Genomic DNA, 27,129 nt, shown 5'->3' on the forward strand with positions numbered 1-27,129 from the left:
TAACATAATATTGGAAGCTGCCGAAGTTATGATTGTGTAAAGTGAAGGTACTTTTAATTAATACTTTAAGTTGTGTGGCAATTAACGTAAATATAAAATAGAAAGTTTGGTTGTAAATACTTGGAGGGCATAGATATACGTTAGGGGTAGGAGTGGAATTACATTTATTGCAACTCTTCTTATTGTTAGCATTTATGCTATGTATTAGCTTGGTATATTTATAAATGTGAATAGTTTATCAATTACAATTTACTGCCTTTTGTTTAATGCTGCTTTTGTACGTTAATTTGTTAATTGTTATTACTATCGTTTATAAATCGTATTAGTGTTTGGAAGAGTAGAGAGCAGAAATAGTAGTTGTAAAAACTAAGGGGCATATACCTAGAAGTATACGTTTAGTAAGAGTACTATGTATTAGTTTATATAAATTAGTTGACATACCATAATTAATATTAATTAACAATATTTGTTCAAATTCTCATAGAACAATTCGTGGCATTTACAATATTGTTATTTTTGATTATTAAAATTAAGTTTATCTTTTGTTAGGTACAAAGAAAATCTCATGGCCATTGCACAGTGTGTGCCAGAATTGTTTTCCATCGGTTAAAATGCCGTAAAACAGCTTCGAAACGTGCTTAAAAATGTAGTTTAATCGGTTCGACTGATCGAAATTCTAACTAATAATTTTCAATGATAAAATGGACATTCAATCGTACAAGGCAATAAGAACACTTTAGTCTTGTTGAAAACAACTCGCGCTTATTTCTACAGTCCATTAATATCAACCTGAAGGGGCACTGGACTCTGCTTGAGTTTCTCATCTGATATATATTTATTCAGTTGCAATTGTTACACTTGTTCATGTTGACATATGTATTTATTAAAAATATATACACACATGTGGAAAACGTTCCACCGTTGTCAACAAATGTTGTGCACTGGAAACACGATCCAGCTGTTAGAATACCTATCTACCCTACAAAGAGTTGGTATACATATATCTTTCTTTGAATGACATTAGATTGTGTCTTCGTAGACGATAGCTACCTTCACTAAGGCTTGTGTCTAATGTTTATACATTGCTTTATATTGTAAAGTCGTTCATTACTCATGTTTTACAAAAAGTTATCTCTGAAACCATTAACTGATATTTAAAATGTTAGACTGATCTGATACTTGAAAATATTCGGAAAAACTATCTTTAATAAATTGACCAAAAGGTGACACTAAAGAACAATTTGACGTTGCAAAAAAAATTATAGTATTTTAACTGAAAATCTATCGAGATACAAAATATTTAGTTGCTACAATATAAATGCATTCTAAAAAATGCTAAATGAAGCTTTAAACATAAAAGCCGATGGAATTTACTTATGGACCACAGTGTGTTGTGAGTTAATTTGTTATTGTTCGAATGAAAACAAAAATTAAAAAAACTAGTACTGGTCTAAAATCGTCATCGAAGTCATACGTGTTGAGGCGTTTGCTTTTAGTATTCTTAATTAATTAGTTGCATATGAAAAATTTGAGTTAAATTGCTGCATAAAACTTGCTTGCGACTAGAATTAAGTTGGTTTGCTTTTTAGATTGTTCTGTGAATCCATTGTATATATGTATGTAAATGTATATGTATATGTATATATGCATGTATAAGTTTGTATACTAACAACTCATTTATGTGTATATATCATATATATATATGTAAATATAGATATATGTATATGGATAGATTTGTTCATATTACACTTTAACTAGCATGGCTGCTTTAGCTGCTGAGCGACAGCAATCAGACATATTCTGCCTTTCATAGCCTTTGTTATAATTCAAATTTAAATAAAGCTATTAATTCGCGAAATGTTATTTGTTATGCGTGCGATATACAAAAGCATAACTGGATAATGCGAATAATTTTAAAGTGTTATTTTTTTTTTAGAAGAAATGCAGCTAAGAAGCCCACGCGTTTATACATAATCGTAATTGTATCTCTAGTCTGTATATAAAGGTAAATATATATATTTGTATATATACTATTGTGTGCCCAAACCAGTGTAAGCCTGTTAGACTGTGGTGCCATATGCGTTGTTAAAAACAGCACGCGAGCTATCCGTATCCAGCGATATGTCCTCGGGACTGGCCAGGTCGACGCGCACGTTGGAGTTAGTGCGTCGGCGTGCCGTTTGCGCGGCACCCCAATTGCTAAGGGTCCAGTGAAAACCGGATGCGCTGGGTGCTGGTTCTGCGTCGACTTTGACCTGCGTGCAAACCTAAATCGAGCATTGAAATGTTAAAAATTCCAGAGTAGAATTTTTTAAACCAACGCACCTCACGATTTCCACATGGTAAAGTTTCCGTGCCGTTGCCCAAGTTAGAGCCAGACACCGAGCCGGAGCCAGAGTCGCGCGTGCTGCCAATGCTACTGCTGCTGGCCAACGAATCGTTGCTAGACTCCATGACGGCGCCATGATAGCGCGCCACCGAATGCACAGCCTGACCCAAATATGGAATTTTAATACAAAATATACATTTAGTTCAATTGAAAGCGCACATACCATAGCTTCGCCGTTCTGGCAGTCTTCGATAGACTTGAGTATCTCCCAAACAAGCTCTGAGTCCAGCGGAATTGGCTGTTCCGTATCGCGATTGTAAATGGCAATGGCAATGTGAACAGGATGTGGAACTGGCAGCGGTATCAGCAATTTCTCAGTGACGCTTCGCTCCACGCACTTCTGTTTCCATGGACGCCAAGGCTTTTGGGCGTCCTGCGTGGCTTTTGGTATATGTTGAGCACGATGGGCGCGCACTCGTGGCGTCGTTAGGCCCACGGACATATCGCTACAACAATCAAACGTGATAAAGTTGAATCTCATGTGTTGGGAATGCATTCAAATGTCTTACCGCTTCTCGGGCTTACGAAAAGTCAACGTGATGCGTGAGCGCGGATTAAATGCGGTCACTTCCAGGAATGGTAAATGCACCTGGACATTGCCGCGTGGCGCATACACATTGCCCAACAAATCCAGTCCCTTGGAACCGATCACATCGTTGGCATTCTTTACCATCTCCGTGTAGCGCATTAGATCTAGCGAGGCATGTGGTTCTAGTTTAAAATGCGTATCATTTTCAGTCAATGGCGTTAGAAAATCTAAACTAAATATCTCGGTATATATGAGACCCGCGAGACCCGGCCAATCGTTGACCGAGAGACCCTGCAAAGCGACCATAGAGAGATTTTACGTTAACTATATATGATGTCAATTCATCTCGTTATTCAGCAGATCTTCTTTACCTTATTATCCCAAAATTCTTCTTCGCTAATGGACAGTCTACCGATGACATGAGACGGATAGTATTTCTCAAGTAAATGGGCGGCCAGTTGTATTGCAATCTGTAAAGAGCAAAGTACATAAGCTTTAATATGTTTCACAAGCTTGATCAAGATAGCTCTAAATCGGACAGACTGTATGATTATACCTTCAATTCTTTGGTGTTCAGCTTGATACGCGATTTAACCTGCGTAGTTAGGCTCGTTTGTAATTCCCTGCGACGTTTCTCGAGTTTTTCGTGTAGTGAGCTCATTAAATCCTGAGCCTCGCGATCGAGTGCTAAATATGGACCCGTTTTCGACAACTGGGCGGAAAAGGGTCCAAAACAGGCTTCGACAAATTGCAAGAAATCCTGCTGTGGCTGCAATACCACACGCTCAGTGGCATGCTGATAGGCCTGCAGCTCGTCCAGTTCCATTTTAGCCTCTAGTGCTGCCAAAGCCTGCTCCGGCCGTATAATGAAATAATAGTCCAAAGCCAAGCCCGGACCAGCAATGCGTTTGACGGCAATGCTATCCGAGGCAGGAACCCGTCCGCATTTCTTAATGAACAAATGAAACGTTACCGAATCCCAAAGTAGCCGCAGTGTGTATCGAACGACGCCAACTAAAACAATTATAAACAATTAGCAATCTTCTCTAAAAACGCACATAAATTCACACATTTACCTATCAGCACAAGACCTGCCGCCAGCGGACAAAGCAGCGTGGCCACCAAAATCGCCGCCAGCGGTTGCAGTAAGCCCTGAATAAGAAAGTTCCATATGAGCGCCTCCAGCAGAATGCAGTATCGATTTCGAGTGTTGTCCGGCGCGTCCAAATCATAGACGAGTATCATGTAGATGTGCAACAGAAGAACAAATACTGGAATCCAAAGCGGTGCGCTCAATGCCAGCCCAATGCTGAGGAAACATGTCGCCAAGCATATCAGTGGGAATGCAAACAGAATGACAATGGTGCCCAGAAAACCTTTGACAAAGTAATTCCAAGTTCGATTCAAATTGCGTGTCAAGCCTTTGCCAATGAAGCCTACAGGAATATTAATAAAGATTACCGATTGTTGCAAGAACCAAATATAGTTGTACCTCACCTGTGTCTGGTTCCGTTTCGAAGTGAGTGCGTGATTTTGATATGTGTCGCCAGAGCTCAATAAGCCGTGAGGCTAACGTCTGTGTGATGCTGGTCTTGCGTGGGAAAAGCGTGCCATTAATTTGAGACAATTCCAGGTCGGGCATGAACGGCTTGATGCAGAAGAGGGCGCGCAGCCCGAGCGGGCTGCACCAGGGAACAAGAATGCCGAGGAGGAACATCATGTTCCAAGTCCAGCACCAGGTTCGCTGCAGCAGATTCAACAGACGCCAGAAAGGCCAGCGCGTGCTGGTGGTGCGTATCATTTCCTTCTCAACCAAAAATACCGGCTGACTGGGATCCGAGCGTGGAGTGACTATGGAAGTGGCCTGCTGGCTTATGACCGTGGGGATCACATCCGATTGCCCTTGAAAATTGCGTCGTATAATCCAAGACTGCGGCGACCAGATGCGACAAGCCCATTGGAAGCTGCGTGTTGGCGTCTTAGCATTCTTCAATTCCTTGAGCAGCACTGGCTCGCGCTCTTTCATGAATGCCAGATCGCGCGACAGGAAGTAGGCAGTCTGATGCAGATTGTGCTGGCTGCACATCTTGAGGGCCTCCTCGTGCGCCGACCAGGCGCACTTGTACAGCTTGTGCTGCTCGGCATGGCGCAGCTTGGAGCGTAGCCAGGGCGCCACGCGGGAAAGCACAGAGTGATCGTTGGCCAGGCACTTCTGATGGTCTTCACGCGTTCGCTTAATGTCCTGCTGCACCTTGTCAACGGCCTTGTACATGATGACCACTGACTGGGCTTGCTCCACCAACAGCTGTGACACACCGTTACCTAGTTCGGCGAGCTTGGCATTGGACATGATGGAGCTATAGACACGCTGCAAATACTCCTTCATGACAGCCTCATTGACCTCCTCCTCAATTTCCTTGTCGGTCAGCTTCTTGGCGCGTAGCTCTGCAATCAGGCGCTCACGAAAATGCAGAAACCAGCCGCGTGTCTCGCGCTCCAGTATTCCCACTAGCACGGGCAGCGCCTTGCGCATTATGTCCCGGCAGAACAGACGCAGATCGATCTCCTGGCCCTTGGGCGTCAAGAACAGATATGGCACGGGCTGAGACACCTCACAGCTGTTGAAATCAAACTTCTCCATGGTAGCTCGACGCAGCATTTTGCGCACATAGGAGCACAGGCCATCCAGACAGTCCTCGAACTCCGGCTGCAAGGCAAATGATTCAGATTAAACCGTCATCCAATCAAATAAGGTTTCCAGAGTGTTGCTCAGTGTCATTGTTCTTCGCACTTACCCGACACACCAGCTCAGCTATAAGAAAGCGACAACGTTCCTCCTTGATCTTGTAGTCCAGATTGTGTGCCAACAAAGCGGGCACACCGATAAACATGTCCACCAGCCGGATTAGCGCTTCCAGCAGTGCGTGCGCTGCATGCACCACTGAAAAGAAGTGCGAGAAGATGCGAGCTCGGGCCGTGACGACCACAAAACGCGCTGCCAAGGCCAAGTCGCTTAAGAAGGAGTCGTGGGCGCGCAGCGTGCCCTTTTGCAGCAGCTGGGACAGGCGCCACTTGTGCACCTGGCCTGTAAAATGCAAGCTCGGAACATCGAATTCTCTGTGAATGCAAATGCGAAAGTCTTAGATAGAGGGCATACGAAAATATATTTATAGCGACTAATAATTTAAGGCAACATAAAACACACATATGTACACATATATTGAGACGAGAACGAGACACAACTTATTGACAAATTATAGGCATGCTCAAGCGTGGGCCAGATTCTTAAGAGTATTCTTCCGCATCCGTGTAAATTATGCTACTATTTAATTAATTACATTTAAAATGTCTGTGTGTGCAAGTGAAATGATTGTTTTTTGTTGTATATTGGATGGTGCCCAAAGCTGCAAACTCAAAAATATCATAGAATTCGGGGTTTTGGTTCTATGACCAACTATTCATAATTCATAGATTATTATTATTACTTCCAAATTCAAAACGGATTTGCAGCCTTGGCATTGCCTAACTAAAAAATAGTTTAAGACAACAAGGAATTACAACCCATTTAATACTATAAATTAAGGAATATGTAAAATAAGGATAAATATAAATCAATATTTATTTCGACCAGGCGGTTTGTTGATAAACTCTTTTTTATAGATTGCAAATGAAATAATATTATTGAAACTTTGACAACTCTGTCAAAATCTTTCTACGAATTCTTTAAATGGATAACTCAAAATGTTTTTAAGAAACACACAAGTTATGTTCCGAAAAAAAGGCAATTAAACTTTTAACGCTAGAGGCAACATTTTCATAGGAACTGCCAAAACGTTTTTTGTTTCTGTTTGTTTTCGTGTTGGCATTCGTTTTTTTGAATTTTCGATTCGATTCGATTCGATTCGACGGCATGCATAAATTTGGCGTAGCGTAAATTATGAATGTGTATTTAAAAACACAGAATAGAAATTACCACGCATAATTTATGTATGTTAGGATAAAGAAAAATGAGAACTTTATATGTATGCGTGTATATATTTGTATATGTATGTACAATCGGTATAAAATAAGGAACACTGACTAAACAATTTGATATGCAATATGGCAAACACGCAAAACATTTATTTTGATTTTATTTAGTTTGTTGCTTATTGTTTATTTACCCATTTTTACGTATTGTTTCCAATTGTTCCAAAGTTAATTTCTTCGGCTTTCCATATTTATCCTTTTGCAAGCTTTACAGGAATATTTCACATACAAACATTTTGTTTACGTTAATTGTAACTGTATGCAGTTACGTACACACATAATATTTGCGCATTTTGTCGTTATGTTAATGTTGTAAAGTTGAATAAAATATATTTCAAAAAAATGTTGCATGCAAATAACGTTTAACGAAACTAAACAAAAAACAACAATTTACTCCGTTTACCCCCAAGACTGTGGAACATGCTTTTATTTGGATTGTTGCTTTTGCTTTTTCTTTTTTTTTTTTGTTAACAGCTGCGTGAGCGTGCGCAAAGTGTCAAATGATGTTTGCTGTTGTTTGGGCGAAGCGTTTGCATAAAACAAGTATGTAGTATGTAGAACAGCTGCGCAGAGTGGTGCAACGGTGCTGCTAAGCTTAGCAGCGGCATGTTAATGTTAGCTACATACATATGTACATATGTAAGCACAACGGCTTGCAGTCGGCAGTGCTAAGTTCGTTTATTTGAATGTTATCGTTTCATGGCTTAGTGTTTATCTTCAGCGAAAAGCACGCGCCGACAGCAGTGCTTGTGCGCATGCTGCTTTTTAAAATTGTGGATATTTTCTGCTCGCCTGCATCATCATTATCATTAACTTCCTTGCCAGACAGCAGCCATCGAATTTTTGTGTGTGCATGCATGCATACGACCCCAGACTCACCCAGTTTCGCGCAAACTTTTCAATTGTGCATTTGTTAGGCGACGCGGCTCGCCGCTGCCATCGGAGGCAACCGCATCCAATTCATCAAAGGGCGGCGCTATAAATAGGTCACTCTGATTAATAGGACGCTTTTTGCGACCGCTGACACTATTTGTCGCATTACTGGCCGTTACATTAAGCGTGCTAGTCGCCAGTGGCTGGGGCAGAACTGTAAATGTCCACAAAACTTAATCAACACTTATTTCACCACATTTGCAGTGCTGTGCACTTACCAATGGGAAAACTCTTCCAGTGATATAGAAACTGTTCGGCCACGCACTTAATCTGCTGAACCAGCTGTTCCACCTCGGGCGGTGCGCCAACCAGATTGATGTTGAATTCGACGGGCTCCCGCTCCGGACCCGCCAGCGTCTGGGGGCGCAGCAACTGAGGGTTGCCCGAAGCGCTGCCGCTTGCAACTGTCGGCTGCAATGACATGGTGCTTGTGTGTTCCCCCTCTCAGCAGCTGTTTACTCCATCATTGCGAACAGTCTGGTGCGATGTGTTTTTCTTTTTTCAATATTAAAATCAAAAGCTGCAAATATTTATGGAATCCGTTAATCCATACGCCAAACACATATGCCAATTGAAATCGTTGAAATGCGCGCCTATATTAATATTAATGATCCAATTGAAAACACACAGACACGTCTGTAAGCGTATGTATGTGTGCGTGCGCATGTAGATCGCTCACAAATGAATTTTAGAAGAAATTCCAGCAAGGCGACGAACACAATGTAAACAATTAGCTGAAGCGTGTGAGCACAGACAGTTTTTTGCGCAGGCGAATTAAGGAGCTAAGTTAACACTTTAATCACCAACTAACATGACGAAGAGACACAGGTGAATGTGAACAGCCTTCCAAAATCCGACGACACTCAGCCCACAAGTCACTTTAACTCAATTTCGCGCTTCGTTAACTCTGGCGAGACGGATTCGGACAGAGTTTGTTTGTCTGCTGGACTTTACAAAAATATACACACATATATACATATATTGCATATACATATGCCTGCCAATTGTGCGTTCCACGCCCAACACACAGACTAACCACCTCACCACCCCCACAGCACACAAACAACACTTGTGCTTCTTATTGCTTTTTATTGCGGCACACGCACACAAGACATTTCATATTGTCGTCGGGTTTGGATTACAGACGCCTTTTACCTTGTTTTATATATCAAGTTGCTATTAGCCTAGCATGTGCGTTTGTATGTAAGTAAACATGTACTAAATCCAGAGCGAGAAATTGTACTACTACTATTATTCGGGTTTCACTTATCGATGATTAATCGTTATCAACAGTTTTAGAGTCATTGACAAGCGGCGAGAGACAAACCGAAATACACAAGAGCTTCATGGTATTTGCACTCTGTGCGGTACACGTTTTGTAACTAGCAGCAGCAATGGTAAGATTGTTTTGCACAACCTGGAACTATGATTGAAACTTACACTTGTTTTATTTCACAAAAAACATTTTCATTTTCCACTAACTTTACTACGCATTTTCTTAAAACCCTATTACCATTTCGAGAGGCATAAGCAAAACTATCGATAAATATTGCAGTGTGACTGAATCGAAATTTTCGTAAAATACTGTTTTCTAGGTCCTCTTAAGTACATGGATCCAGCTGACGAACAGATGTCTTTAGAGATGAAATTACAAATTGTTCAGCACTATGCCAATAAGTTGCGCGACGATTCCAAAATAGAGCACAGGCATTCCTGATGGTGCCCAAACTGAAGAGAAAATGTATGGCAATAAACTGTAATGCCAGCGGCTTGCAGGATTTCACAAACCTATTTAAATTTCCAATGGATCCCGAAATGAACCAAAAGTGGAAAGAAAATCTAGGACTTACGAACGTCCGCTTCCTTTCGTCCTGCCGATCATTAATATGCCGACGCCACTTCACACCAGATTGTCACGGCAAGAAAAAGTTACATCCCTGGGCAGTGCCAACACTCCATTTGGGTACAGGTGGGTAGAGCAAACAGCTGAGAGCTGATGAGCCGAACTTACCGTCTCCGTTTTATAGGTAAAACTGAGGGTATACATCAACCCGTTAAGCCAAAAACAATTTTGAGGCGGCGGAAGTGTTGTGTTAGAAACTGTAAGGTGCGGCAACCAGACATATTACACACATTTCCAACGAAACCGGAGCTACGAGCCAAATGGTTGCAAATATGCGGATTACAAGATGTGCGGAAACACTACGACATATGCCGGAAGCACTTTCGACCAAGTTTTTTACTCAGACGCAAACTCGTCGTGAACGCATATCCTGAATTGCATTTGGGCCTAGAAGATTTCGATCCACTGCAGGCGCCACAAGACTCGGAGAACATTGAATTTGAAGAGGATAATATTAATGGGAACATGGACAATGACGAAGACGAACCATTAATTAGCACGAACAGCAACGAGACAGTTGAGGCAGAAGAGAACGAGGATGATGCCGGAGAAGAACAGATCTGTGACATAAACTGCAACAAGTGTGCAACGCAGGAGAATCGGTGCCGCGAGATGCAGGAAGAAATTGACGCCATGCGCAAAAAGATAGCTCAACTGGAGGAAATGCTTCACGTAAATGCGAAAGAAGACGAAGATGAATACATTTGGCTGCTGCTCAAATAAATCTAAGCCCAAACACCTTTTAATACGATTTTATTTATCTTACTGCATCTGCAGCTCAAGCTGCAACAGACGCTGGTTAGTGGGACAATACGGCATAGTAGCGGACATGTTGGCAATGGCCTTGGCGCGTTCCCGCAGCTCATTTGACCGCTGCTGCTGTATGGAGCTGTTTGATGTTGATTTTGGCTTCAACTGATTGTATTCTGTGAGAGTCAGGTCCATTGCGGCCACCATAACATCGGGTATTACCTTGATGACATCGCCACTCAATTGTCTCACGTTTGCCAGGCAGCTGGCCACGTCCTCCGTGCTGTTGGGTATGATGTTGGGTATGCGCTGAAGCTGCTGTAACGCCGCCTTGGACTTGCCTTCGTGATAATTATCAAAGAACGTGAGCAAATCTCGTAACAATGTAAAGCTGACATAGATCTTAGGCTCTATATCCGAGGAGTGGGCAGTCATGCGTGCGCTAAACCGCGGTGCTTCCAGGCTAAGCCGCGCTCGCAATGTTCCCTCTACTGGAGGCTCTTGCACCACCTGGGCCAACAATATGGATATATACTTCAGTGCCAAATTTAGATTTCCAGCAATTTCATAGAGCCGCACAGCCATCTCAAAGTTGCCGCGCGTTACCAGCTCATCGGCGACTAGCCCAGCCATGGTATGCGTGTCAAACTCTGAGCAGCTGAACTGGCCAAAGAGGCCACTGTGGAGGAAATTAAAAAGTCTTAAACCATCCGAACTGACTAGCTATATGTACATACCCCGATAGTTCGTCATCGTTGACATTTGCCCGCTGTCGGTGTCCAAATATCAAATCAAATATGCTGGTGTCCAGCACGCCGCTGTCTACGACCAAACTACAAACGCATGTTAGAAACATGTTCCGTCCCTTGGGATCATGCAGGTTACGCAGTGTATAATAGTAGTGCAGTGCCTCGGCAGTGTCCATCGCCTCAAAGCGATGTACATAGAGACGAATGAGGCGCGCCAGATTGAGACGACGGAGCGGCGTTGGATCCGATATGTCAATTGTGAGCAACGGTTGCGACACGCTTCGCACGCCGCCCAGCATGCTCAGCTCATGTAGACCTATGGCCATGTGGACTGCGTGCACCCGATTGGCATCCGAGCGAGCCAGGAACTCAATAGCTGCCTCAAACTGACCGGTGAGTGCTAGCGCTTGGAAGTAAAGATGGGGCTGTTGACTAGCATTAAAATACTTCTCGCCATAAGTGTCTATGATCAGGCTCTGCAGTTGGCCATAGCCAGTTGAGTCCCCGGGATGCAGCATGGCCAATCTGATCCAGATAAAGTCGTCGATTGTTTTGGCCACTTCCCCGTGCACCTCGTTGGCGTCGCAGCCCAGCAGGATGCAGTATACCGCCTTCTTATAGGCATCAGTTGAATTGCGTATTTTGTTCGCATACTGTAATTTCAGCTGGTTTTCAATCTTGGAGTTGACCATGCCTCCATTTCGATCTGCAATAAGCTGAGCGAATTCCTCATAGCTTGAGCCAGCTTCATGTAAGAACTCCACAGCGGTTTCAACAGCCCCGCATCGTAGACTGTAATAGATAAGCGGCCAAAGCGGCTTGCCGCCAGCTGTGTCCACCAGACCAATGGCTTGTTGTCCGCTAAAGCAGCGACTCACGTAGGCGCGCACCAATTGATAACTGTCGGCATCGCTGGCCACGGTCACCAGTGAATTTATGTAGAACCTGTAGCGTTGCTCCAGATACAATTTGGCATTCAATACGAAATCTGGCCGCTGCTGGCGGCTCTTGATGGGATCTTCCTGATGGACTTCGCTCACTTGAGTCACACAGGCAAGAAGCGTCCACATGTCCGTGAGGCGAGCATCCCCAAAAGTGCTGGTCAACTGTGCGTATTTCTGTATTAGATTTGGACGAGAGCCACCCTTAAGCACGAGTGCATTGTACTGGCACAGCTCCTGGGCGTATAGTAGGCCCATCTTATCAAGGCAGGAGAGCGGATGGCATTCTGGTGCCAATATTGTCTGGTCGGGCAGCCGTTGCAAATCGATGAAATTCTGCGATGGTCCAATCAAAGCGTCCAGCAAGCGTGTTTTTTCCTCGTTCCAGCTGCTGATCAAATTTGCCCACTTTTGCTTACTAACCGAGTCACTGATCTGCGTATCGTATGGTAATAAACCTGAATGTCAACCTCTGTTTTGCCAAATGGATTACATACATTTTTATTGGTATCCTCGATGACAGACAAAATGGCATTTTCACGTTCATTTTTGAGAAACGTGCACACATCTGTGTCCGCGCCAGCCACATCCAGGGGCTCGAAAGTTTTACCCGCGCTGAGCGTCTCCAGCTTCTGGTTCAGCTTCGGCAGATCGATGCCCTTGGAGCCAAGCAGTATTTGCCTATAAATAAATAGTTTACATTCACGAGCGCGTCCGTGCAGCATGGAGTTAACACTTACGCTTGTATTTCCTTGGTGCCGGTCTGGGTGACGCGTCTGTGTAGCTCCTCGGTGGCTTGTAGCACCTGTTGAAGTGTACGCTCCACGCCAGGTAGCTCGCATTCATCCTTTTCTTTTGTAAGGTTCTGTGCACGTTGTAGTAGCGTATTTAGATCCATTTTATAAATCTCTCAGCGGCAAATAAAAAACGCGGACTAACATAAACAACAACCAGTGCTGTGAAACTGATTGTAAAATGTTTTCACAATACACAGCACTGATTTTGTTGGCGCGTGATTTAAAATATGAACACAACTCAAAAAAAAAAAACAACTAAAATAATTATTTGCCACAGCCTTCAATTTAGTTCCAGAGACAGTTTAGTAAGATTTCTTATATTTTTATTATCAGCTGCTACGATAGAATGATTTTCCATTCAATCCGTTTCAAATACATCGTCAGCAAGCTGTTTATCTGTTGTCTGTTCCACGCTTGTTAAATTACTAATCATAATAATAAGTACGCAATCTATTAGTCTTCTTATTAAATATTGTCGCCTTTTTGTGAAATCTACATAAAGGCTGCAGTCACTAATTTCGTTTTTCCAATTTATATTTAGATGCGTAGTTTCTCCCATAGATTCATCAGAAGATTATAATTCTCTTACTCAGCTTGAGTTAGAAGTAGAAAAACATCTCGTCCAGCATTTGCTCCAACTAGTCAAAACTCTCTTTAAATTGTTTGACAACAAGAAAACAGGAAACTAAACAAATGCCAGTTATTGAAAAAAAAAAACGCATTGATTTATTACTAGTAAAAATTATATTTAAATTGAAACTAAGGATAATATAAGTCGCATATTTTATTTTGCATATGAACTTTGTAACTGAATTGTTATTGTGAAAAAGTGTACTAACTTAAACCTGCTTTGTTGCTAAACAGTCACCACGAACGCTGCTAGGCAACATTAGGGATCCCTAAATATTTGATGATTATAGTTTATGTTTTCTTTTTCATTTGCTGTTATTACTTAAGACTATTAGTTTGTAAATTTTTCCCTTCTTGCGGACCAAGGTGTTTTCATAACAATAGATATTGAAACAATTTCGTATTGCCATTGTACGAGCCATAGCTTCAAAATGGTTAACGCTGGCTGCTGGCTGCCGGTTGCCAAGTGCTTATGATAAAATACAGCTGCTCTTCTCGGGGGGATTACCATTCTCGTTTTCGATTAGCATAAGTAACTGATGAAATATATCACCGACAGACTGGAATATACGAAGTTCAATATGAATATCGAATTAATCTTATCACACGTGAACGGACTCACCTCATTTTGTTTGGCGGATGTTTCGAGAAATGCTGCCCGCCAGCATTCAGCCAGTTTTTTGCCCTCCTCCGTGGAAACCGTGCGTTCCTGATGCAAGTCCGTCTTGTTTCCTACTAAGACTACAGGTACACTAAAAAAGTGTACAATGTTGCAGGCATTTGAAAATCTAGTTTAAATTTGATGTGCTTTTCAAATTTCTTACTATTTCTTTCCCATCACATCTAACAGTTTTTCGTATATAATTTTAATGACTTCAAAGGATTTTTGACTGGTTATGGAATAGACCAAAACGTATCCATGAAAGTCCATGCTGTATTGCACCGGAAATATGCTATATTCATCCTGTCCCGCCGTATCGACCAGCTTAACGCCATAATCCTGCGAGTTGACGCGTGTAACCTTGGTGAATGCTGTAATTTAATGAAAGTCAGCCCGTACACACATTAATCGTTTATCAAACTGCGTTCTTTGTGGTGCACTCGGTAGCCACATGCACATGAACGTAGAATGCCATCAGCATCCTGCACAAATGGTGCTTTCTATGACTAATCCCAATTGATATGTGAACGCTGGTTACGCGTTCACAAAAAAACAGCTGCTAGATGACTTACTATTTTCGATTGTTGGATCGTAAGAGTCCACGAATTGGCCTTCAACAAACTGTATACTGAGCGAAGATTTGCCTGTAAATGCAGGTGAAACGCAATTATTATATTTACACATATACACACATACATGTACGTAGGTATTTTAAATTGTTTGCAATGTTGTTGTGTCTGTTGTCAAAATACAACGCAATTAAACTACAAGCAACAACGCACACGCACCCACAAGCCATACAACAACAACAATAACAACAACAACAACAGCAGCAGCAGCAGCGCAGTGCGATTAGTCAGACTGGCGCTGGAGCTGGATTGGATGGAGTCCAATAGACTTACCGACTGAGCGGTAGCCCATCATGGCTATATTGCGTTCCTTTGGTGGCATTATGTAGCCCAATTAATTATTTCTACTTTGTAAAATTGTTTTTGCCCTTTATAGGGTGTATAATTGTGTGTCCGTGCGTCTGTGTGCGCCTTTTATTCGATTTATTCGGGCTATTTGCTTGCTCTAGATACTTGTTGCTATCACAGTTGTATGCTTGCTGCAGCGTAGTTTCAATTTTTTATTGTTTAATTCAATTATGTATTATTTCACAGAAAACATTCTGACTTCACACTAACTACGCTTTTTTCTTAACTGTGGCCACCCTAAAACTGTGACATTCGCTGCACTGTTATTAACAGCGCGCACAGTTTGTTCCTAAAAAAAACTGTAATTTTCTATTTTCCGCTCTACAAGTCTATTAAGTTAAGGCAGTTGGGTAAGATGTGTTCTAAGTAATGGGTTATATATGTTGACTTCGTAACGTAAGTGGTTGACTAATAAACGAACCAATCTTTGTATAAGCGCCTCAAAATATCAATATATTAAAAAACATGGGTAGTGGTACTTTTGAAAAAGTACTAATAATTCCTGTTCATTTTTGTAATCGAAATCGGCCAAACTCACATCTCTAATGGTCGCCAAAAACATCTGTTTTCTGAAGCATTACGATTGAAAATTTGTATCTAGTTTTGAATTTTTATTGTTGACATCTCAACAATAGCGTACGCCTTTCGAAATGGGCACAAAACGTCGCAATATCGAAGATGAGCTCTCGCGCTTCGAAGCGGAGATCTCTAAGCCGCCAGCGCGAAACCTTTTTGTACCAAATCAAGTACGCCCGATCATCGCGGCGAATACGTATAACAACGTGCAGCAGAAATTGCAGCAGCATCAGCCTCGCATGGCGGTGCCACCGCCTCCAATACCACCACCGCCCACATTTATGTCTACATTCGTACCCACGGGCAGCGGCTCATCTACTTCGCCATCCAAACCCATGTCCGCCACCCCGGTCGTGCTCAGCAGTGCGCCGAAGCTCTATCAGTGTCGTCAGTCGGTGCATGTGCCGACGGTGGCCACGGCGCCAGCAATTGACATTAACATAAATTCTATACAGTTTGATGTTACGCAAAAACTCAAAAAGCTTAAGGCTGAAAAATCGGGACCCAATCCGATTGCAGAAGAAGCTATTAAAGCAGCGCGCGCTTCATCGGCGCTGCAATCATTTCAGACCACAGAGCGCAAGAAGAAGGATCGGAAGACTGTGCGTATTGCCGGTGGCACTGTGTGGGAGGATGCCTCTTTGGCGGATTGGCCGGATGATGATTTTCGTATCTTTTGTGGCGACCTCGGAAATGATGTCAACGACGAGGTGCTGACGCGCACCTTCAACAAGTTCCCATCCTTCCAGAGGGCGCGCGTTATTCGCGACAAACGAACCGGCAAAAGCAAAGGATTCGGCTTTGTCAGCTTCCGCGAACCGGCTGACTTTATACGTGCCATGAAGGAAATGGACGGTCGCTACGTGGGCAGTCGGCCCATTAAGCTGCGTAAGAGCACCTGGCGACAGCGCAGTCTGGATGTGGTCAAGAAAAAGGAACGCGAGAAGCAAGTGCTCCTTCAGGCGTTCAACTCCATGAGTTGAAAACATGGACCACACTAAATCAACACAACCAACAATTTTAGGCTAGTTTTGGTCGCATTTTGATGTAACAAATTTGTATTTCGAATGTCTGGATGTGGCTGCTGCAGAATAAGCGTAAATTAAAACAAATGTTTAAATACATTTTTTAGCAAAAGCAAAAACTAATGTAATTATTTTTTTGGGACCTTACAACAATATTGAACTAGACGTGCGCGATTAACTGTAAGCAATGTACATAACTTAAATTATTGGACATAATTGTTTGAAATCTATTAATGTTTAATATTTTATACTTATAGATACAGATATTCAAGCTTCTTCATACTTAGCTTCATTGTTTGCTCCCACAAAATGTTACATTTAATTATTGATTGCTCCGCTCCTGATACTTAGTCTAGCAATTGAACTAGAATAACCACTTTTTTCATTAGTGTACCCGACTATACTATGTTACGAGTACTACGTACTACATCTGACCTGAACAACAATACGGCACAGCTGTGCATTAAAGCCCACATTAATTGGCATGGTTTACCTTAAGGAATACAGCTTCGACTTCGCAAGTCATTAAGTTACTAATTGGAAACCGCATGCACTTTTGTTGACCTTAGCAATACTTGTTTGATGTTGGGTTCTTCGGGTGTTCTTCAGCGCCATTTGCTTGTCTGCTTACCAAGCAATGGTCTGCACATCTCATCACCAGCATTCTCAAAGGGTCTGCCCGCGTCGGTCGAGAATATTGAGGGATAATATTGTCGGTAGCTAATGTATCCGGTGGCCAGGCCGATTAGTGCGCCCACTACCACATCTTGCCAATGATGATGATAGTCACAGGTGCGACTAACGGCTACCAAGGCGGCCACAATAAGGGGCATAATGGCAATGAATAGACGCCAAGTGTGGCCCCGTCCTCGTGCATCGAAAGCCTGCAACTTGGCAACCACATAGTAGGTAACAAATCCAAAGCTGGCAAAGGCAACTGAAAAATGTGCATCGGAAGTGCGTGTTAAAAATCAGTAAGCTTCTTGATTGAATTCGTGTGAGTCTACTTACAGGACGAATGCCCACTGGGGAAGCTTTTGCGGCCCTCGTTTATCACACTAGGGATGCCCGTACAATTAAAATCGAGCAATGAGCTGCCAATCGCGTCGGCGGTTTCGTTTAGCACCATGACACCATCAGGAAAGCAACGATAAAAGAAGTCAGGACGCGGTCGTCCCACGCTGATCTTCAACAGACTCGTGGGTACGGCATTCGAGCACACCGCCAATGTCCACGCCCAGCTGGCTGCCCGAAAATCTCTGCGATCCTTGGTGAATGCGTAGAATATTATTGTAAGTAACAACGGCACGGCTATTACAAAAAATAACAGATCGCCGCCCCTGACGATATCCGGTCGGGGTGGATTTTTGTATAGCCACAACTCCTCAGAGTGGATTTGTCGCCTAAATGCGGACATTGTTTCCAGTTTACTAAAAGGTTAAATTTATGGATATTTAATCATGATTCATTCTGCATGACAATGAGATAAGCAGCATTACTCACAAAAAAATCAGCGTAATCACAATGCGTATGACAATGTCCACCAAATCGCTATACTTTTTTCTACGGGCGGGCACTGGCGGATCCTGATCCGGTTCCGCTTCTGGCAGCAGCTCGTCGTTTTGTTGCAGCTCATTGCGCCACATTTCGTTCTCGTTCTCACGAACGTCCAAATCTTCAATGGAACTTTTGCCAAGACTACTGCGATGCGGCGTTGATTTGCTAGTCGTTGACATTTCGGCCACTTGGGTATTGTCCATTGACTGAGTGTGTTCTGTGCTGGGTCTCCTTGTTGTCTGAATAAGGCAAAGTCATTAGACTATTAGACGGAGTATATTAGGTAAATACACATATAACTATTGCTGCGATAAGATAAACAGGCACATGTACGATGCCGATGTAGGGAAGCACATGCAAACAACTATATGTATGTATGTTCATGTATGGGTACATCACAATTCGTTACATGATTCTGATGATTTGCGGAATGTGTGTACGTTATATAAATACGAGGTCAGGCATATTTGCAATATTTGTTCATAGTGTCATTTGTATTTATAGGTAAACACAAGCAAACCGAGACCAAATATCAATAGATTTTTGAGACCTGCGCTTCATCCGACCAAGACGAAGTGTTGTCAACGTCGTCTGGTTTGTTGTTGCTTGGCTGCTTTCCGCATTTTCGACTACGTAATTCCAAGTCTGCACTATGGCTTTGAAGCATTATCAAGCGCTCCTCAAATATAACTTCAACTTTGGAACTGTTTACAACGTTAACAGTTTTTGTAATTATTGCGAATGTGTTGATTTTCGGGCAAGACAACTGGTACAAGAAGTATTATTATTATAACTAACTGCTAGTCGCTAATTGCACCGGGTTTTTATAAACTTTCTCTAATCCGCATTTGTGACAGATGTATACCAACAATCCAAACATCGCGCACCGACGTTTCTATACTCTCTCAACACAATAAAAGAATTTTTATTTGTTTTTTTTTTTTTTTTTAAATCGAAAATTTATAATTTATTGAAATTAATCATATCTTAATTTTTAATTTAATTTTCGTGGTGAAATTGGCGATAGCTATAGAAAATGCAAACAGCCTTTCTGTAGAGTAAATTAGCATCTGTAGATATAAAGATGGGTTAACAGTAGTGTTGGGCATTACAGTTCAGCTTCAAGTTCCTTTAGTTCCATCTGTTGCACCAGCTAGTGGTTCAATTTCTATGGTCTTGTCAAAGCTTTATTTTAATATGTATAATGACAGTGTCGCAATATACAACTATACAACATACGTATTCAAACGGAAAAAATAATGTTTTCAAATTGTTCATTATTGAACTGCACATCCCTAATATAAAAAGGTTGTGCCTCTACTTAACATATCACTGTCAAGTAACATAAATAAAACACCGCGTTGCCAACAATGTGAAATGTGTACAAGAACAGACCTGTTTCCGATCATATGATTGGGACTGATACCGTTTTTATTTTTCATAACACAATTATTAAAATTTGTCCAATTATAGAAACTAACTTGAAAATGTCTACCGAAAAGTGTGAAAATGATAGGATTGCTGCTGGACAATTGCTTGACACCCTCTATCTGGATATGTTTCATCTAATCGAAGCGCACACCCAATGCCGCACAGACATCGAACGCACTTACTCCAGTGGCGCCATTCTCCTAGCACGAACGAAATTCCAACAGGGAGGCCAATCAATATCGACCGCGCAGATACCAACAGAAAATAGTGCAGAGTTTAAAGCCCTATGCAGAGTAATAAATGCGCAAGACGAAGACAGAGCTGCCGACATTACTATTGAGCGCTATGAAGTCGACAAGGAAAACGGCTATGTGGAGCCCTTACATTGGTTTAGCGTATTGCCCTCAATGAATTTACGAAGTGCGGTGGAAAGGTTCAAGAAAGCTATTGAATTGGTAGCGGAGAGTACAAATCTGCAACGAGAGCTTAGCACCGTATTAAATGGCATTAACAGGATGCGGCAAATTGTTGCGCTACGTTAGAAGTGAATGTATCGTATATATTACAAATGTATGAATAAGAATAAAGTTGAAAATTGTTAGAACAAAATAAATTATTTATTTAGTGTGGCTGTTGTTTTTTTTTTTTTGTTTCGAAGAGCGAATAAATCGATTTGAATATTTAACAATCGATAACATCATTAATTTAGAACGATTATGATAATGCGCAAGTGGATAGTCTCGTCAGCTGTTTGCAACATTATTTCACACTTTGTATTCTCAGTAAGTGGACAGTCCCGTTGCTCATCATTTTCGTATCTTGTTAATGAATCGATATATATATACATATATATAGATATAAAGTTTACAGAAAGCAATCAATAATTGCTAAAAAGCAAATGTGCAACAAAAAATAAATTAAATCAATTACAGATTAAATTATAGAACATGCAAAATATGCATAAAAGAGGCGTACCGCCCAGCAGATAACAGTGTTCACGTTCGCCCGAAAAGCCACAGACGCGCGCCTTTGTTGCTCTGTCCGCGATTGCTAGCTTCGGGCGACATTCCCGTTTTGAGATTTGTCGCGCGTAGCTACCCCACCCAAAAGCTACACATACGGGCACGCACACACGTCCTACTGCCGCTTACGTGCAGCCATGAACAACGCTCAGCCGAAAGGGGCAACGCAAGCTGCAGAGGCGCCCTTGCTACAGTTAGAGGATGAGATGGATCTCATTGGTGACTTTGTCAAGCAGCAGGCAACAACAACAGTTAGCAGTAATCAACTGGCACCACTCCTAAACGGCTGCGATACAGGTGGGATCAATAAGTTGACTACCCAAGTCGAGGTGAGTTCCCCCGAAGCATTCTAACGCGAGTGAAAAGCAACGAAATAAAGTTGTTTTTTATCTTTGTGCACAGATAAATACAATTGGCGTGCATAGCAAGGCTACGAGCGGCAAGCGAAGGCAAAAACGAAAGCCAAAAAGAGATCGGGATCAAGTTCTATTATCAGTAGACGATGCTGATGCTGATAGTGATGATTCTGTCGCGTATGGTACTGATGATGTGGCGCCCATTGATGGTGCTGGCGGCGACGATGGTGAAAACGTTGATGTCTTTGCTGTTTGCAAAAAGCAACCGCAAAATAGCCAGCTGTTAATGCTGCATGACATCGGCGACGACGCCGATGCCGATGGCGACGACGAGGAAGAAGTTTTGCTGCACAATAATCTACCCGCCCTCCGCAATGGCAATGGCAATGGCAAACGCAAACACTCCGAGGAGAGCAGCGAGAGCGTTAGCGGCAGATCAAGCGCAACGACGCCGCAACTAGCCCCACAGCTTGTGATTAGTCACATTGCAACACCAGCGCGACGCGCACCAACTACAACGTCATCGTCAGCAACATCCCCGCTGAAAGCAACGACACGCCTGCCCCACGAGGAGGCCGACGATATTTGCCTAGTGCCAGAAATCGACTTCGAGGGCATGTCCACGGACGCAGGCAGCGATAATCGCGAATCACAGCCGCTGCTTGGCGGCGGCGGCGGCGGCGGCAGTCATGCCAGTCGCATTAGCGATCTACTTGGCGCTCTGGGACGCGGACATGATCACGTTGACCTCGTGTCAAACACATTTGGCGGTGAGTGTTCTGTGCTGTGCAAACTGCAAACTGCAAACGAAGTCTTACAAACTTTTGTGGGGCTTCTTACCTAGTCTGTGTGTATCTCTTGCTCTCGTTCTTTCTGCCTGTGTGTGTGTAAGATTACAATGTATGGCTGTCGTCGAGTACTTTAATTCTGTTATTCTACTTTCAAAGACATTCTATTGTGCGGCTTATCACACATTCACAAAGCCAACTTGGCTGCAAACCTTATCATAATCCAAACATGCAGGCGTGCAAATGCAAATGCCGTACAGCAATAATTATAATATATAACAATAGGTTCAGTAAAAGCTGTATTCAGAGATAAAACATTCAAGTCGTTTAATGTTGACTCGACATTGAATTGCAAAGCTAAACACAAATAGCTATACTATGATTAACTGGGAGTTACCCTGTTCAGTGTCCAAAAGTACAGAACCTTCGTCAGGCATTTCAATGCAGTATAAATAGAACACTTGAACTCCATTTAGTTTAAAAATACATATTATTTTGTTTGTTTACACATTTGTACTCGCCTAAGCACTTATAAGACACGTGTTGCTTCCCAACCCTCTACGCTTCTCCCTTAGTATCCAATCAATTTACAAAATATAGCATGCAGGTTTAATACCAAATTTGTGTCTCATCAGTTGATGTGAGTCATTAATTTGTTTATAATTATATGACTTTGTAAAAGCCCTTTAATGGGCGCACTTGAGTAACTTCTCGATAGTAAAGAATATTATTTAATAACAAAAAAATAAGCAAGGCATTTAAATAATAGAGTACACATCAGTATTGCGCATATTATGAGCGAGTATTGCATCAGCTGTGTAAGAACAAATTTCATTGACTACATCACTATAAATTGTTGTATTATATATTAATTTATATGTATATAAAGGCCTAAACAGCTGTGGTCTTTATAGCAGCTAGAAGATTCAGTAATCGGACCTTAACCAAATCGTTGTCAACAAGAGAGCGAGGAAATTTAAGAATCGTTGCAGCTATTTGCAGCTATGCATGTAGATTGTTGTTATGCCAGCTATATTATATAGGCGAGCGATTTGTAAACATTTCATTAGCACCCTTGACGCCGTAGTTCGTCGAACTGATCAAGAGAATATGCAAGTACAGAGCTACTTAGTTGGGCAGCAAAATGTCTTTATCCATGCGTGACACTCAACACTCTTGAGTTTGTTTTTTGAAAGCCATTGGTTTTCCTTTCATTATTTAAAGTAAATTCCTTTCGCTTACAACGTAAATTGTTTGTTGTTGTGTTTCGTGTATAACATAACGTTATTTCATTGTTACCATACGCGATCCCTGCCAAATTCAAAGTATTGCAAATTTAGTGCATGTAAAAATGGAAGTTGTCATAAAAACGCTTGTCGACCAATGGACATAGTCAATATCAAAAGCGTACCACGAAAAATGATCAGCAATGGAGACACACGGAATTGTGGCAGCTCATTCAGAGGCAGTTCATGCGGAGGCCGTCGACGATCGGCCTGCACATGTCGGTCCCGCACCGGCCAAGGGGAACGATTCAGTTAGCAGGCAAGAATCGGAGGAATCGTTATATGAGCAATACGTGTGTCATTGTTGTAAGCAAAAATGTAACGCAGCAGAAAAGGACTATCTGTCGGATGGAGAGGAGGAGCCGCCCATTCTGTACAGTGCGCCCTCCGGCATGCGAGACTCCGAAGACTCGGACACCTTTAAAATAGCACAGCCAAAATGTCAATGTGCCAATTGCCCGCTGAAGAACATGTGTAAGTGCCGGCAACAACGATGTGTGAGGTAGACCCTATCGAAATGCTTTCGATATGCAAATTTCGAGATATACTTTTTATGCTCCCATTATTTAATTTGACGGCAACCTGAAGCGAGTGTGCTTGGCCAGCCCGACACACATTCAATGATAATGTCGTGTTCGTTCAGCTTAAGTCGCGAGCATTTTATGCAGCAGGTGTTCACCATTTTCCAGGACCACTGCGACTTCAACGATAATTTCGACTTTATAGGTAGTGAGAACTGAACAAAGGGAGAATATAGCTTCCTCTCGTATTTCTAAGTCTTTCCAAGTGGACGGACCATTACATTAATTTGCCTTTGCCATGCCGGCCTCGTGTCCCTCTCTTGGCAAGTAATAAATAGTTTACAATATGTTCAAGTTGCGGTGACCTTGTGGTAATCAATATGCTGTCCACCCCTCCACGTTTCATATTCACATATATACATACTTCTCTACATACACAGCTGTCACGACAAGCCGGAGCCTCATTTAAGAAGCCAACTTGGACAGCAGTTTATTATTTATTTAGCATTCGTTTTATTAACTAAAGCTCCTCTTATGGCAGTCTGCTTTAAGGTGTTGCCAAGGGCATGCGCATTTTTGTGTTACGCACAAATTTCATTAGTTAATAATACAGAATCTCTTATTGCCTTGAAAACTATTTATGAAATTGTTTTTGATTCCAGACGATCCGCTCTTCTCGGAGATCGTGGCACAGGCTGAATATGCAATCGAGAAGGGTATTCTACCTGAGCGCATCTACCAGGGCAGCAGTGGTTCCTATTTCGTCAAAGATGCCTCAAATGTAAGTCGAGTGTGATTTGATAACAAAAACATAAAGGAACACATTTCTTCGGATACTCAGGAACAGATCTAAAATTCTTTTGTCTTACTATAAAACCTTTTTTTTTAATATTTAATGTGTAACACTTCCACATCTGCATGGGTATCCAACATGCTTGTGTTCAAATATCATGCGCTTCGCATAGTCCAAGGTGTTAAGTCTTAGCCTTGAGATTAAAACATTTGACAGTGCATAGATAAAATATTCTAACAAACGGGGAAGTCTTGTAATTGAGTTATTTATACATGACTTTTGGTTTGGCTTTGATACAAACATATTTTATACATTTTAAATTGTTTGCCTAACTATATTAATTTTACTTTTTGCATAAACAAAATTATTATTGAACTCTTGTTAATTTTCAAAATCTATCAAAACCATTTTAGGTTTAGCTTAGAATATTGGGCTTATGCGTGTTAATAAAATGTTAATTTTAATTTGTCAAATTATAGCAGAGATGTCTGGCCGTCTTTAAGCCTAAGGATGAGGAGCCATATGGCAGACTAAATCCCAAATGGACCAAGTGGATGCACAAGCTTTGTTGTCCATGTTGTTTCGGGCGCGCATGTTTAATACCAAATCAAGGGTATTGGAAAAAAACGCGGCAATAAATTGTATGAGTTTATTAATGATGTTTGAATCCACAGCTATCTGTCCGAGTCTGGTGCCAGTTTGGTTGATCGTAAGCTGAATCTTAACGTCGTGCCCAAGACACGTGTAGTTCGACTGGTGGCCGAGAGTTTCAACTATGCGCGCATAGATAGACAGAAGGCCAAGCTAAAAAAACGCATCAAGGAGCATTATCCGTCGGCGCACTTCAACCGCATGAGCCTGCCGCTAAAAGTGAGTAGTAAACCTAGATGATAAGCTTTGGAAAATCCCGGCTAATGCCTAATGCGTTCCGTTACGCAGACTGGCTCGTTTCAGCTTTTTGTAGAGGGCTATAAGGATGCCGACTATTGGCTGCGTCGATTTGAGCACGAGCAGCTGTCACCGGCACTGTCCAAATCCTTTCAGCTGCAATTTGAGCGTTTGGTTGTGCTCGACTACATCATTCGGAACACGGATCGGGGCAATGACAACTGGCTTATTAAATATGTGGCGCCTAAACTTGTGGGCGAGGTAGGTGGAACTGGTGGCAAGAGCATGGCACGAGCCAATAAACTGGTGCCTGGCCAGACAATAATCGACCTTAACGAACCGCCAATGCCGCTGGCCAATGATCCACAGCGCGTGACTGCTGGTGGTCAACCCGGGCCTACTTCCATGGGCGTTAGTGAGCCTGCGATTGGTGGGGCCAGTAGCTATTTTAGTAGTGATGATGAAGTACCTAGCTCGAGTACCAAGAAGAACGCAAATACTCCAACGGAGCCTACATGGAATCTAGTGGAAGCACCACAAATTAGAATTGCCGCCATTGATAATGGCTTGGCGTTTCCCTTCAAGCATCCGGACTCCTGGCGCGCATACCCGTATCACTGGGCCTGGCTACCACAGGCCAAAGTACCCTTTAGCGATGACATCAAAGATCAGGTGCTGCCGCAGCTGTCCGACATGAACTTTGTGGAAGAAATCTGCACAGATCTGCTGTATTTATTCCAACAAGACCGCGGATTTGACAAGCGACTCTTTGAGCGGCAAATGTCTGTTATGCGGGGACAGATTCTGAACCTCACGCAAGCACTGAGGGATGGAAAATCACCCGTGCAGTTAGTCCAAATGCCAGCTGTTGTTGTTGAACGGTAAGAACAGGTTTTGTTATAAGAACAATCAGATATTAATTGACGTTTCTCTCCGCCTTTACAAAGGTCTAGTAGCAGTCGATTTTCTTCATTCACGCAGCGCTTCCAAAACAAAAGTCCTTTCTTTTCTTGGTGGTAGGTTTTTGGCTAACTAATACAATTTTCATATTTAAAACTACTCTGTTTCAGTTAATTGGCCGACTACATTCTGAATTCCTGTGTTACCCACCAAATCATTTGGACTGGTTCCGAAGTCATTGTCTACTTATGCGATTTCTTGTTATGAGCTATATAGCCAAAAGTTTTTAGTTGTAATCTCCTTCAATTTGGATTTTGTTAAATTTGTTAGTTTTGGAAAACTGTCGTTAAAATCAATTTCTATTTATTTACATTACATATATTTACATATTGTACATGTTTATAATTAAGCAAATTATTAATCCAACTGTTTGTATAGTCAATTGTTTAAATTGATAAAAATTGAATGAGCAGAAGTCAAAACAGTGTCCATTCCAAAATTCGTTACTCCAGCGCTTTCAATATATATATATACATTAATTACTTATTTATACCTAAACATATCAGTGTGAATTGTTTACAAACCGCTTCAAATCATGTTGTCATTCTTACTGCTTAGAACAGGGACGCATTGAAGTTATTTATTTCAGCCCCTTGCATTGTGAATATCATCAAAAAACACAATATCAATATCCTAAA

General features: G+C 42.0%; 8 protein-coding genes across 14 annotated transcripts; 4 read left to right on the forward strand and 4 right to left on the reverse strand.

Annotated features, from left to right (window-relative positions):
- Window positions 1-48: 48 nt before the first annotated feature.
- LOC6630670 (uncharacterized) lies at window positions 49-9,430 on the reverse strand. 3 transcript variants are annotated; one of them, XM_032439327.2, is made up of 13 exons: window positions 9,321-9,430; window positions 8,099-8,400; window positions 7,827-8,034; window positions 7,082-7,153; window positions 5,714-6,035; window positions 4,416-5,625; window positions 3,995-4,354; window positions 3,475-3,932; window positions 3,290-3,388; window positions 2,899-3,209; window positions 2,553-2,835; window positions 2,326-2,490; window positions 49-2,267 (listed from the first exon to the last, which is right to left on the reverse strand). In XM_032439327.2, the coding sequence occupies exons 2-13, from the start codon at window positions 8,301-8,303 to the stop codon at window positions 2,061-2,063; spliced, it is 3,900 nt and encodes a 1,299-aa protein (XP_032295218.1). In that variant the 5' UTR covers window positions 8,304-8,400; window positions 9,321-9,430; the 3' UTR covers window positions 49-2,060. The 3 variants fall into 3 exon arrangements, with proteins under 3 accessions (XP_032295218.1, XP_032295219.1, XP_032295220.1); XM_032439328.2 differs by lacking the exon at window positions 9,321-9,430 and adding an exon at window positions 9,036-9,136; XM_032439329.2 differs by lacking the exon at window positions 7,082-7,153.
- LOC6630669 (uncharacterized) lies at window positions 9,150-10,529 on the forward strand. Its single transcript, XM_015171398.3, has 3 exons — window positions 9,150-9,277; window positions 9,476-9,849; window positions 9,908-10,529. Exons 2-3 carry the CDS (start codon window positions 9,597-9,599, stop codon window positions 10,504-10,506), a joined length of 852 nt encoding a protein of 283 aa, XP_015026884.1. The 5' UTR covers window positions 9,150-9,277; window positions 9,476-9,596; the 3' UTR covers window positions 10,507-10,529.
- Nup93-2 (Nucleoporin 93kD-2) lies at window positions 10,483-13,212 on the reverse strand. Its single transcript, XM_002054590.4, has 4 exons — window positions 12,964-13,212; window positions 12,721-12,904; window positions 11,271-12,658; window positions 10,483-11,212 (listed from the first exon to the last, which is right to left on the reverse strand). Exons 1-4 carry the CDS (start codon window positions 13,119-13,121, stop codon window positions 10,546-10,548), a joined length of 2,397 nt encoding a protein of 798 aa, XP_002054626.1. The 5' UTR covers window positions 13,122-13,212; the 3' UTR covers window positions 10,483-10,545.
- A 577-nt stretch (window positions 13,213-13,789) lies between these two features.
- On the reverse strand, window positions 13,790-15,523 carry Rheb (Ras homolog enriched in brain). The gene is made up of 5 exons (XM_002054589.4): window positions 15,214-15,523; window positions 14,884-14,955; window positions 14,475-14,682; window positions 14,273-14,402; window positions 13,790-14,210 (listed from the first exon to the last, which is right to left on the reverse strand). The coding sequence occupies exons 1-5, from the start codon at window positions 15,260-15,262 to the stop codon at window positions 14,121-14,123; spliced, it is 549 nt and encodes a 182-aa protein (XP_002054625.1). The 5' UTR covers window positions 15,263-15,523; the 3' UTR covers window positions 13,790-14,120.
- Window positions 15,524-15,826: 303 nt separating this feature from the next.
- LOC6630765 (RNA-binding protein 42) lies at window positions 15,827-16,850 on the forward strand. The gene has a single exon (XM_002054588.4). It carries the CDS (start codon window positions 15,939-15,941, stop codon window positions 16,845-16,847), a length of 909 nt encoding a protein of 302 aa, XP_002054624.1. The 5' UTR covers window positions 15,827-15,938; the 3' UTR covers window positions 16,848-16,850.
- Window positions 16,851-16,984: 134 nt separating this feature from the next.
- LOC6630764 (phospholipid phosphatase 5) lies at window positions 16,985-19,341 on the reverse strand. Of its 2 annotated transcripts, none has more exons than XM_032438978.2 (4): window positions 19,312-19,341; window positions 18,393-18,685; window positions 17,901-18,319; window positions 16,985-17,826 (listed from the first exon to the last, which is right to left on the reverse strand). In XM_032438978.2, the coding sequence occupies exons 1-4, from the start codon at window positions 19,324-19,326 to the stop codon at window positions 17,495-17,497; spliced, it is 1,059 nt and encodes a 352-aa protein (XP_032294869.1). In that variant the 5' UTR covers window positions 19,327-19,341; the 3' UTR covers window positions 16,985-17,494. The 2 variants fall into 2 exon arrangements, with proteins under 2 accessions (XP_032294869.1, XP_002054623.2); XM_002054587.4 differs by lacking the exon at window positions 19,312-19,341 and adding an exon at window positions 18,997-19,296.
- Window positions 19,342-19,826: 485 nt separating this feature from the next.
- On the forward strand, window positions 19,827-20,506 carry LOC6630763 (uncharacterized). The gene has a single exon (XM_002054586.4). It carries the CDS (start codon window positions 19,856-19,858, stop codon window positions 20,417-20,419), a length of 564 nt encoding a protein of 187 aa, XP_002054622.2. The 5' UTR covers window positions 19,827-19,855; the 3' UTR covers window positions 20,420-20,506.
- Window positions 20,507-20,662: 156 nt separating this feature from the next.
- Pi4KIIalpha (phosphatidylinositol 4-kinase II alpha) lies at window positions 20,663-26,913 on the forward strand. Of its 4 annotated transcripts, none has more exons than XM_002054585.4 (8): window positions 20,663-21,228; window positions 21,302-22,025; window positions 24,513-24,631; window positions 25,123-25,256; window positions 25,318-25,513; window positions 25,583-26,412; window positions 26,479-26,547; window positions 26,602-26,913. In XM_002054585.4, the coding sequence occupies exons 1-8, from the start codon at window positions 21,037-21,039 to the stop codon at window positions 26,603-26,605; spliced, it is 2,268 nt and encodes a 755-aa protein (XP_002054621.2). In that variant the 5' UTR covers window positions 20,663-21,036; the 3' UTR covers window positions 26,606-26,913. The 4 variants fall into 4 exon arrangements, with proteins under 4 accessions (XP_002054621.2, XP_070063205.1, XP_070063206.1 ...); XM_070207104.1 differs by having other exon boundaries at window positions 25,126-25,256; XM_070207105.1 differs by lacking the exons at window positions 20,663-21,228; window positions 21,302-22,025 and adding an exon at window positions 23,275-23,803 and having other exon boundaries at window positions 25,126-25,256.
- The last annotated feature ends 216 nt before the right edge of the window (window positions 26,914-27,129 follow it).

This window comes from Drosophila virilis, chromosome 2, assembly GCF_030788295.1.
Source record: "Drosophila virilis strain 15010-1051.87 chromosome 2, Dvir_AGI_RSII-ME, whole genome shotgun sequence".
Taxonomy (NCBI): Eukaryota; Metazoa; Arthropoda; class Insecta; order Diptera; family Drosophilidae; genus Drosophila; species Drosophila virilis.